We start from the raw sequence: 12784 nt of genomic DNA, 5'->3' as shown, positions 1-12784 counted from the left end.
TCTGAAAATGAGATGGCACATTTTAAGTCAGAAGGCATGTGGCATGTTTGCTATTGGCTGAATGTACAGACCAGTTCAACTCTCCCTAATATTGCACATATTGGGAACAGGAGTGGGCATGAACCGTGAAAAAACAAACCATGCGGTTCGTGGTTTGTGCATTTTCACGACCCACAAACCACAAACTTCCCCAAGCTGGGGCAAGTTTGTGAACCGGTTCGAGGTTTGTAGTTCATGAGGTTTAAATGCTCCTTTCTGTGCAGCACAGAAAGGGGCATTTAAACCCATGGATCAGCTGCTTGTTGATCCCAGAGCATAAGCTTTTGAAAATCAGGCTTCCTTTGTCAGATACACTACTGGACTACTACTACTACTGGACATGAATCTTAAAATATCTCTGGAATGTTGAAAGACAATTAGCAGATCTCAGATGATCCACTAATGAGTTGGGAACCATGGACCTCACCATTATGTTGTATTGAATTCCTACTAATGCTATGTTTTTGTGAACTTGTATCTATTTACCCTATGGCATTGTTTATGGAAATGTTCCTGATATTGACTGTACTAATCTCACACTGTGTAATCCACCTTGCGTCTCGGTGAGAAAGGTGGACTATAAACAAACAAACAAACATGGTGACTGTGCACTTAGGCACATTCTAGAAAAAAAAGATAAATAATTATATAGTAAGTCCATGACACTAACTAGGATGAAATAAGAATTGAAATATTGTCCCAGTTACAATTGTTACAAAACAACAGGGTCGTGTAGTATCTAAATATGAGGTATTAGTTGAGTACTAAAAAATAGAAATAGAGCAAAAGAGGGAATTTGTCTTGTTGTTGAATGCAGACTGGCATTTCTAGTATAAATTTACAGCTATCAGCCAATGCAGACATACCTCTTTATGTTGAAAAAAGATGCCTGAAGAAATAGCTTAATATCCTCCAGTAGAAATAGGGGGCATTCTAAATATTGGGAATTTCCTGTACTAACTGGACATGAAACAAATCCTGCAGCATACAGATCCTCTGTTGAAGAGGGATTTCTTACCTGACCAGCTCTGCCTTGTGCCAGGGAAGCAAATTAGTGGTTTGGAGCCTAATTTTATTGGCTTCTATTTTTCTCCTTTACCACCACCAACTGTATACTAGAGAGGAAGGAAGATGGATGGTGCTGCAAAGTTTTGGTCACTTTCCCAGAGACTTTGGACAGGGTCATCGAGGAAGAATGGGCTAGCCTAGCTCAGTCTAAGACTACTATCGACTACCTCATGAACTATACATGCATGTAGACATGATGGAGCAACCCAAGACAAGAACGGTAGAGATTCCAGTGGCAGCATATTCACCCAAGTGATCACTGTGGATGATGAGCAAAGACTGAAAAATACTTGTAACAGTCATGTTGAGGAGGCCTTGAAAAGGATAGGTTTGCTAAATGCCTCTGTCAAAAATATTGTCCCCAAGAGGACAACATACATGGGGGCAGAAAAACTGGAGACCTTAGTTCCTAACCTGTCCAAGACACTCTACAAAGGTTTCCTTATTGGTAGCCTTTCTGGCTGACTCATTCCTAGGTACTGTTCAGTTCAAATCCAGAGCTATGTCATTCAGTATCATAGTCAGAAGACTATGATACTTGGCTATGCCAAGGAGACCAGGTTTGCAATCACTCACAGGCAGGCATTCTTTTCTTGGGCATCAAATGCTTTGGATAGATGTTGAACCAGCTCAGTTAGATACCAAGAATAAGTTCTTCTCGCTGCCAAGAAGGAAAAGGCAGGTTTCCAGCAGTCATTTCACACCTACCGCCATCCCTTAAGCTCCAAAGACTTTCAAATATCTACAAACCCTGGTTGCTGCCATTCAGACAGCTATCTAGAAAAAACAGATGAAACCTCGCCATGGCCACCCTTCTAAAGAAAATAAGACCACATTCACTAACCCTAGGATAGCCAGTGACACCTCCCCCCACCATGTATAGGTGTCAGTGTTTTTCAGAAGCTGGTAGCAGCAAACTGTCACATGCTTGGGTCAGACAAATAGCGGTGCTAGGATACATACTGGATTTTACCAAAAGCTTGAGAAATAGGTTCAGATTAGAATCCAAATCTGAGAAAAACAGTTCAACCTGCAAAGGCACCTTTTGAACCTGTAGGTCATCTGTGTCATATTGGCCATCAAGTCTGTTGGAAAAATCTGCACATTGTCCTTGGGCCTGCTGTTTTTTTGTTTTACATCCTCAATTGGCCTTCCAACAGGCGGTCCTTAATAGTTTGTGTACAACTACACCCAGTATCAGTACAGAGCCCTGTATATTACATCTTCTGCAACCTTCACCAATATTCCTTAGGCCTTAACTGCACACTTGAGACTGTTTGGGGGGAGGTCTTCCTTTACCCTTACCGGAATGACATTGTGATCAGCTCCACTACAATGGTTCATGAACAGGTTTGTACAAAATCAGGAGAAGAGCTTTTTATAACCGGAGGCAGCCCTAGACCACTTGGAAGTTTCACTGGATACTCCATGTTTTTGTCCAAATAGACTGAGGACATCATCATCAAATTTACCAAGAAGGTCAGCTCCTCTCACAAGTGGATATCTTGGTGCTGGCATAAGTCTTGAGGTTGATGGTATCTTGCCAAGATGTGGTAAAATGGCTGTGTTTTTACACAAGATCACTTCCGTGTTTCCACCTATCCTTACAAGAAGAGACTGCAGCCCAAACCATCAGGAGAATCTTCATCTATGTCTGTCTGAAAACAGTCCTGAGGTAGTGGCTGGGAAAGGGCTGACTGCAGGTGGGAGTGAGTCTAGCAAAAACTACCAGGATAGTTATCACCATAGATTGCTAGGCTGAGGGCACACATGCAGGACCAAGTGAATCAAGGTTTCTGTAACTGCCAGGAGTCAAAAGCAGTATCTTAATGGATATGTGCTTATCCTCATGGAGAACATAAAAGCAATGGCATGCATCAATAGGCACAATGGAACTCATTTGCAGGGCTTTCACAAGAAGGTCAGTCAGGTGAACAGAGCACCATCTGTCATCAATCATAGTGAAACACATGGCAAGGATGTCAAATGTGATTGTAAACTGGCTGGCCAGGAATGCCATCTGGTAAGCAGAATGGACACTTCATTAACAAGTCTTCCAGATGATGGCCAGATGCATCAGCATGCTTCTTACAGACCTATTTGCTTACTATATTAGAAAGTAAACAGTCATATCCTGCTTTCAGTGTACAGAATTAGTGGGAATAGACAGTGTAAATCAGAACTGGCTACCCAGCCTTCTGTAGGCCTTTCTGCTTGCCAGCCTGGTAATCTGGTTTCTTCAATAGATCAGCCAACTGAAAGCAAAAACAATACTTATTACACCACAGTGGTGAAGCAGACTGATTAGTGGATCAGGTGACAATGTCAGTTAAGCAGCATTGATTGTTACCAAAAAGAGATCTCTTCATACAGGGTCCATCCTTGCACCTCCTCCTTACGGAGTGCAACTAGCAGGGTAGAGACTAGAGTTGGGCACAAACAGCAATACGAACTAAAAAAAGCCATGAACGGCCCAATCAGCTGTTCACGAACAAGCTGTTCGTGAGGCCCCATTCTAAATGAACAGGTGGTCGTTGCAAGCCTTGTTCGTTGCTGTTGGTTTCTGTTCGTCAAGCCAGACAGTCTGGCACCTGCAATCAATTCCCTTGGCAACCGGAGGCAGGGACTGCCTGAACTCTGCCTGAACTCCTGCTCTTGCCCCGGAAACCCCAATCTATGCCCAATTTAGCTTGATAGGCAGGTCTTCCTTTCAAGTGTGGAGCTCCAAATTTGTTACAAGGAAGCAAGGGGGCTCCCAGCTCTGGTTTTGCAGACAGTGAGGGAGAGATAGTTGCTGTTGGGAGAGTGCATTGGAGCTTGAATTTCCTTTGTGTGTGGTGTGGTAGGGATCTACCCCTTCAGGTTCCAGGGCTGCTGCCAGGCTCTGGGGCCAAGCTATTATTTATTATTGGTACATTTCCTGCTGCCTGCTCAGGTACGGTTTCTGGGAGTGGTGTGATAGGGATCTTGATGGCTGGAGGAAAGCTTGCTGGCCCCCGCGAACAACAAACAAAGAACATGTTCATGACCAGGTCATGTTCGTCAATGTTCGTTGTTCGTTGTTCATTGTCATCCATGAACAACGAACACCATGTTCATTTTTTTCTGTTCATGCCCATGTCTAGTAGAGACTAAGCAGCAATGGCTAATGGAGTCTACATATTCAGTCAATATGTTGCCAGCTTTCCTAGTATCTATTTTTTTTTTTGAAAAATTTTTTATTGGGTTAGAACATTTTTATTTTTACATTACAATCAATTTTCCCCTAATTTTTCATTTCTAACCCCCTCCCTTTCCCCCCCTTTTGTTGACTTCCAACAGCTTTCCCACCCTCTGTCCCTTTTCCCTTACTTCTATTAAATTCCTCTGTCTAAAACAGATATACATTTTCCATTATATTAAGCAGTGCATCATTAACTCCTTTAATTATTATACACCCAAACTATACGTCTTTAGATAAACAATTTATCCCATTTTCCAGTTTTGAATAATTCTATATAAACCTATAAAAATATATAGACCATAAAAATTTCCCACATTTAAATCAAACAATTTGATTTATTCTCTATATATTACTCATTTCAACTTTTTATGGTAATTCTATACAACTCCTCAGATACTCAACCAATTTAACTCTTCTATACATTCAGTTTGGTGCATATAAATCTTGTCAAAGAAAGAAAATATTATTAGTTAGTCAATCCTCATGTTTAAACCTTATCATTAATTATTCTCTATCAGTTGACCTATACATATCTATATATATCTCAATCAATTAATCTAACTGCTTATAAATTCACATTTCTCTTCCTCCCCCGGTAAAGTCACCCCTCTCTTTTATACTTTTATTATATTTCAGTAGTTCTCAAACTGCCACAGTTTTCCTCCCACCTCCCATTTCTTCTCCAGGTATTGTTTCAGCTTCTCCCAGTCTGTGTTGAACTGCCCTGAGTCCAGATCTCTCAGTTTTCTTGTCATCTTGTCCATTTCAGCCATATACAGCAATTTGTAGATCCAATCTTCAATAGTTGGTACTTCTTGTACTTTCCATTTCTGCGCATACAAAAGTCTAGCTGCTGCAGTCATATAAAAAATCAACGTCCTATGATGGGCTGGAATTCCCTCCATTCCCAAGTTTAGCAGCAGGAGTTCTGGGTTCTTATTTATTTGAAACTGTAAAATTTCACTCATTTCTCTTATTATTTCCCCCCAGAACTGCCTAGCTACCTCACACGACCACCACATATGATAGAGGGAGCCCTCATGTTTCTTACATTTCCAGCATTTATTAGAAGTATTCAAATTCCCTAGCGCAATCTTCTTTGGTGTCATGTACCAACGATAGATCATTTTGAAAATGTTCTCTTTAATATTGATACACGTCGTTGTCTTCATTGTAGTTTTCCACAAGTATTCCCATGCCTCCATTGTTATTTCTTTATTGAAATTTATAGCCCATTTCACCATCTGTGTTTTAACTATCTCATCCTCAGTATACCATTTCAACAATACTTGGTATACCTTGGATATTCTTTTCTTGTCTTCTTTAAGAAGGGTCTGCTCTAGTTCCGAGTTCTCTGTTCGTATGCCCCCTTTTGCAAAGTCTGAGTTGTATAAGTCTCTAATCTGTCTATACTGAAACCAATCATAGTTAGGTGATAGTTCCTCTTGCGTCTTTATTCTAAGTTTAGATACTTCAATCTTAGTTATTTCTTTGTACGTTAAACATTGTTGTTCATTATCCACAGCTCTCGGATCTATCACCTCATATGGAACCACCCACAAGGGGGTTCCTTCTTGTAGGTAAGTTCTATACTTCTTCCAGATTGTAAATAGACTTCTCCTTACAAAATGATGCAGGAACATCGAGTTGACCTTTACTTTGTCATGCCATAGGTATGCGTGCCATCCAAATATTTTTTTATATCCCTCTAGGGCTAATAGTTTCTTATTCTTTAATGTCATCCACTCTTTTAGCCAAACTAGGCAGATTGCATCATGGTAAAGTCTCAGATTGGGCAGTTGCATTCCGCCTCTCTCCTTTGCATCTTGTAAAACTTTTACTTTCACTCGAGGCTTCTTGCCTGCCCAAACAAAATCTGATATTTTCCTCTGCCATTTTTCAAATTGTTTAGAGTCTCTGATGATTGGTATTGTCTGTAGCAAAAACATTACTCTTGGTAACACATTCATCTTAACTGCTGCAATCCTGCCCAACCATGACAGGTTCAATCTATTCCATTTGATCAAGTCTCTCTCTATCTGAGTCCATAATTTTTCATAATTATTCTTGAACAAATCTATATTTTTTGCAGTCAGCTCAACTCCCAAGTATTTCACCTTACTAGTTACTTCACAATCCGTTGTTTCCATTAACAATTGTTGTTTCTGCTTAGTCATGTTTTTGCATAATATCTTTGACTTCTTTTTGTTAATGAAGAAACCTGCCAAATCTCCAAACTCCTTGATCTTGTCTATCACTTTTGGCATGTTCTCCAGTGGGTCTTCTACAATTAACATTATGTCGTCTGCAAATGCTCTGACCTTATATGAATAGTCCTTTATTTTTATTCCTCGTATTTCCTCATCCTGTCGAATTTGTATCATCAGAATCTCCAATACTAAAATGAACAACAATGGAGATAACGGGCAACCTTGTCTTGTTCCTTTACTAATCGTCAATTTTTTGGTCAATTCATCATTCACTACAATTGCTGCAGTCTGGTCTCTATAGATTTCCTTGATTACTCTGACGAATCTTTCTCCCAATTGTAGCTTTTCCATAGTGGCAAACATAAAGTCCCAGTTTAAATTGTCAAACGCTTTTTCAGCGTCTACAAAGAAGAAACCAACCTCTTTGTCACAACGCTTGTCGTAGTATTCAATAGCATTGATCACTGTCCTTAAGTTGTCTCTTATTTGTCTGTCTGGCAAAAAGCCTGCTTGTTCCTCCTCTATGACTTCCGAGAGCCACCCCTTCAATCTCTCCGCCAATATCTTCGCAAAAATTTTATAGTCATTATTGAGTAGTGATATAGGCCTATAATTTTTCACGCTAGTCAGATCTTGGCCCTCTTTTGGGATCAATGATATATTCGCTTCGCTCCAAGTGTCTGGAATTCTTTGATCCCTAAAAACTCCGTTCATCACCTCTTTTAGGAATGGTGCCAGTTCATTGGCCATTGTCTTATAAAATTTAGCCGTAAGTCCATCTGGCCCTGGCGCCTTTCCTAGATTTGCGGATTGTATTGCCATATTTATTTCCTCATCAGTTACTTCACTGTTCAGCTTATTTCTCCAAGCTTCCGAGATCTCTGGAAGTTTGGTTTTCTCCAAATATGATGCTATTGATTCTTTGTTTACTTCTTTTTTATTATACAGCTTAGCGTAAAATTTATAAAAGGCTCTGCTAATGGTAGTCTGCTCCAAATACGTTTTGTTTTCTTCACAAATTTTATTTATTATTTTCTTTTCCCTTTTCTTCTTTAATTGCCATGCCAAATATTTCCCAGGTTTATTAGCACCCTCAAAAGCTTTTTGATTCAGTCTTTTAAGGTTCCACTCCAATTCTTTGTTACTCATTGCTGTTAACTGTTCTTGAAGAATTTTGATTTCCTGATGTATTTTCTTTTTCCCTGGTCTCTTTTTTAACTGTACTTCTTTGGCCTTTATTTTCTCCTCAATCTCTTGTCTTTTCTCCTCTTTCTTTTTCCTTGCTCTACCATTTAAGTCCATTAGTATGCCCCTTACAACCGCCTTGTACGCGTCCCAAACTTTACTGGTTGGTACTTCTTTATTCACGTTGTATTGTATAAAAAACTTAGTCTCTCTTCTCAGTGTTTCCATATTCTCACTTTCCTGTAACAGGTCCTCATTTATTCTCCAGGCTTTCCTTTTTCTCCTTTTTCCAAATTTCCACATAATTGGGTTGTGATCTGAGCCTACCATCGGCATTATTTCTACCTCCTTAGTCCATAGCGCTAAGTCCTTTGAGGCCCAGATCATATCAATTCTTGATAATGTAAGATGCCTTGCAGAATAAAAAGTAAACTGTTTGGTTTTAGGATATTCTCTCCTCCATACGTCTTCGAGAGTCTCTTGTTGAATCAACTCAAAAAAAAGCTTTGGCAATAGTCCTCTTTTCTTTTGTGCTTTTGTAGTCTTTTTGTCTAATTCCAAATCTGTCACTCCATTGAAATCTCCAGCAAGAATTATCTGGTCATATACAAGATCGTCTAGGTGCTTCCTTAAGTCCTCAAAGAAGCTTTCCTTTGCACCGTTAGGTGCATAAAGTCCGACTACCAACACTCTCTTTAAGTTCCAATTACATTCAACTGCTACAAATCTAGCTTCCACATCTCTCATAACAAATATTGGCTGCAGCTCCTCTTTTATATACAACACCACTCCTCTTTTTTTCTTGTTGGAAGCCGCTACAAATTCTTTGCCCAATTTTCCAGATTTTAAATATTTTACATCCTGTTTTCTAATGTGGGTCTCCTGCAAACAAACAATATCACATTTTTGTTTTAGTAGCCAATGAAAAATATTTTTTCTCTTATTCGGTGAGTTTAGTCCATTTACATTCCAAGATAATACTTTACACTCCATATTCATGGTTTTGTTGGTAAGTCTTTTTCATTGTCCTTAATAAATCTCTCCATCTCCCGCTCAGATCTGATGCGTTTTTTTGCCCCTCCAAACTCAAAGGACACTCCTTCCGGTAACTCCCATCTGTATCTGATATTCATGTCCTTCAAAGTCTGAATTAGCACTCTATATTTTTTCCTGTCCAATAACACTGATCTGGGCAGTTCCTTCATTATAATAATCGTCTTGCCATCAATCTCCAATGGATCTTGAAATTGTTTAGTCACAATCCTCTCTTTCATATTTCTAGTTGTAAACTGCACAATCACATCCCTTGGTAGTTTCCTCTGGGTTGCAATTCTCGAGTTCACACGATACGCCACATCTAGGATAGCCACAATTTCCTCCTCCTCCTTCCCCAGGTAATCAGCCAACACCTCAGTCATCTGTTCTTGCGCTGACTTCCCTTCCACTTCTGGCAGACCGCGAAAACGAAGCTGCTTCTCCATGTGTTTAGTTTCTGCAACTGACATCCTCCCCTTCACCAGCCTCATCTCTGTTTGTTGCGTGTCTATTAAATTCTCCATCGCGTCTTCTACTGTTTTAACTCTCTGCTGCGTTCCTTGTAATTCACTGCTAATCGTTTCCACACCTTTTTTCACTTCTGACAGCTCCGACTTTACTGTCTGTGTAACTTCCTTGACCTCTTTAATAAGCTCCAATTTCGTGTCCTTAAGTTCTTTCATCATGTCTATAAGTTTTTTGTCCAAGTTTTCTATTGCCGATTGCCACTCTTTTTTCGACATCGTGGGGCTTGCTTTAGCTCGCTCCCACGAATCTGCTCTCTTCCTCAGCTCCGTGGCGTATAATTAAACGTTTTCCTTTTTTTTTTTTTAAATGTCCCAATCTTTACCAAAATTAATTTTTTATATCCAAAATGTCGGGCGTCTTTTCTCTATGGTTTCTCTATGTTATTATAATCCAAGATGGCCTACTTCCTCTTCCGCTGAAGCCACGACCCTTCCACTTTCAAAGATGGCGATTCCCCACTTCCTGTCCTTTGGCAAGGGCCGCTTCCCTCCAGCCACTCTATTGTTGTTACGCACTTCCTGTCTCCCGTCTTCCCACAGCAGGTCTCGCGATGGTGTCTTTTTCCCACAGCTCCAAAACCACAGGTATTCAAAACAATAGTCCGATTTTTGTAATAACTTCTTTAAACTTAGTCTCTTTTAAAATACAACTCCTGCCGAGTCTTCACCTCCTTTTCGCTAGTCTGTTGCAGTTTAAAAGTCTACTTTCTTTCCTCTCTGTTTTTGTCAATCTGTCCCGTTTCAAGAGATAGCGATCTTTACCTTCTCTCCAGCTTTCTCGGGTTGTAATCGCTGTTTCGATCTTAAATTCTCCTCTCGACTTCCCTCCCCGATCGAAGCTTGGGTATGTAGGTCTTATGCCAGCCGAATTGGCCCCAAAATTGCCGCAGAGATTATAGCCGACCCGTCGCAAGGTGGGACCTCAAGGATCGGGGGGGAGACTCCTTGTGTAGAGCCCCCCCTCGTCCGAGATCTAACTCACCCTAGGATCTTGAGCGTTCTTTGCCTGCTCCCCGCCTGAGAGCAGTCGGCCGCGGGTTATTTTCACCCCTCCGGCCGGTTAAAACGGCAATCCGGTCAGCTCCACAAATGGAGCTGCGTTAGACCTCCATGAATCCCAAACCGGAAGTCCAGCTTTCCTAGTATCTAGATGCCCTTTCAGTAAGAGTATATAACATCACTTGGAAGGCCTTTATGTACAGTGTTCTTTGTTCCATATCTAGGTAGCAGCACTCAACAGTATCTCAGGGTTTATAGGGAAGGGTGCCTTTTCACGTAACATGTGCATTCACATGTGTATTTTTCCAACTGGAATCTAAACTATGGACCTGCCCATCAACTCCAGTCATATTTGAAAGCCTTGCTTTGGGTGCTCCTGCCATCTGAGGCCAGATGAGTGGCAATGCAAGAAAGGGCTGTCTTGGTTGTGGTGCCAAAACTTTGGAATTCCCTCCCCAGGGACTTCTTCTGTCATTGTCTTCTACCAGTAGGTGAAGACTTTTGTTTTGTTTGCCATACCCTAGTAAATTCTTATTGGTCCACCTCACTGGTTGTGTGTGTGTGGGGGGGGGGGTTGTTTTTTAAGTCTATATTGTTTTCATTGTATTTATATATTCATTTAAAATTGTCTGTTTATATAAGCATTTTAAATTATTTGTTTTAATTACCTGTTCGTTGCCTTGGAGACTTTATTTTGGGTAGAAAGGTGACATATAAATGTTTTAAATAAATAAATAATCTGAATGTAACAACTCTCTCCAGAGATCCCTTGATCCATTCTTAAACTTCACTTGAAGGAGCAACTTTGAAAACACCGTTGGGTATTTTGGGTGGGGTGGTAAGGCTTCAGACCTGGGAGTCCTCTCTTTTGATTCAGACCTGTGCAGTTTTCATGTAGATAAGTAGTTTTTTTGGCTGGATACATTGTTTCTGGCAGAGCTTAATTCTTTTATAAGTCTCTAAAAGTTCTTGTCCTAATATGGTGCATGGCAAAAGGACAGAGGGAACGGTCCCAAACTCCAAGGCAAAAGGCACACTAAGGACACGCCAAAAGACCGCTGCTGCAATCCAAGCTTTATTCACAAGTGCCGAGGGTCAAATCAAGAAGACAGGGGAGCTCCCACACTCTCTGGCTGCTCCCGGAGGCAAACCCAGGCAAACCCGTTGCCAATCTCCCACCGGGAGCAGCCGGAGAGTGTGGGTGCTCCCCTGTCTTCTTGATTTGACCCTCGGCACTTGTGAATAAAGCTTGGATTGCAGCGGCAGTCTTTTGGCGTGTCCTTAGTGTGCCTTTTGCCTCTAATATGGTGCATGCCAAGGACAAGAGCTGTCATAAGAACTCAGGGTTGGTTGGTTGGTTTCCCTCTAGACTGAAGTACATGTATCAGGAAGTCTAAGGGACTGCTCATGTTGTTTCAGAAGATGCAAGAGTCTTAGAGTCTCTGTTCGGGTAACTTAGGGACTCTACTGAAATAGCCTACAGGGAGATGGAGATATTCACTCCATCTGGCATCCAAATCACTCTGTTAGAGCATGACCATGATTGCTGCCATTTCTGAGAGGTCCATAATGGATGAGACCTGCTCTCTTAGTGCCCATCCAGGTACCTGTAGACATGTCCGTGAGGCATTATGAGATTGACATGTTGTCCTCTGCAAATTCATTCTTTAATATGAGTCCCCTACAATGAGTTCTGCTACTGTAAAGGCTTTCTGCTGTAAAACTCATTCCAGCGGATGCTACTCTGTGATATATCAAAGGATCTAGAGTTTCCTTCTACCTGTTCTGTTAGAAAAGAGACTCTTGTAGCATGAATTCCTATCCTGAGGAGAGAGAGGAGGGCATTCTATTTGCCACTGAGGTGTTGGGTGTAATCAACTTCTTTTTTGTGGATGGTAGGCTACATGTAGGTTGGCAGATACTACTTGGATTAGTTCTGTTCTATCCCTTCCCTGTTCTTGTTTTATTACAGAATTAGAGGATGTTCCTCCTCTTTCTAGTTCTGTCTTGAAAGGACGAGCTCCTTTTCATTGGAGGTGTTATTTGCTGTAAGCCATGCCTACCTCCTGTCCAATTTGGACAGGAAGAGAAATCCTATAGAATTCCCTCCTACCTCTTCAAGAATAATAATATATGGTGAGAAAATCTCCTTTTCTCTGTGAATACTGAGCTGGGGAGTAAGGACATTGAGATGACTGGTATTCCATTATCTGTACAATTTTGCTAGAATATCTGATGAGGAAAAAAAATTAGACTTTATATCTTATATGTCAGGTGAAGAGATAGCAAGACCCAGACGCTCAACACCAACTCCAGAGCTTCTAAGGTCAGTATTAAAAAAGGCTCTGAAGCCATGGAAATTGTGGGGGTCCTTGTACCTTAATAATACTACATATTTTCCTTTAACATGCTTTGTCAAGTCATTATAAGGCTTGTTTGACATTTGTTTACTTTTTAAAATGACTTTATTGTATTACTTCTCCCCACTGATTTGCACA

General features: G+C 40.8%; 1 protein-coding gene across 1 annotated transcript in view; it reads left to right on the top strand.

Moving 5' to 3' along the window:
• Positions 1-12784, top strand: part of SGIP1 (SH3GL interacting endocytic adaptor 1) — a 174280-nt gene that overhangs the window by 66096 nt on the left and 95400 nt on the right. The window contains exon 12 of the mRNA XM_054980385.1: positions 12561-12612. Within this exon, the coding sequence (XP_054836360.1) occupies positions 12561-12612 (52 nt within the window). The remainder of the gene's footprint in view (positions 1-12560; positions 12613-12784) is intronic.

This window comes from Eublepharis macularius, chromosome 5 (assembly GCF_028583425.1).
Source record: "Eublepharis macularius isolate TG4126 chromosome 5, MPM_Emac_v1.0, whole genome shotgun sequence".
Taxonomy (NCBI): domain Eukaryota; kingdom Metazoa; phylum Chordata; class Lepidosauria; order Squamata; family Eublepharidae; genus Eublepharis; species Eublepharis macularius.
The sequence above is the reverse complement of the archived record's forward strand: the minus strand, read 5'-3'. Positions and strand labels throughout refer to the sequence as shown.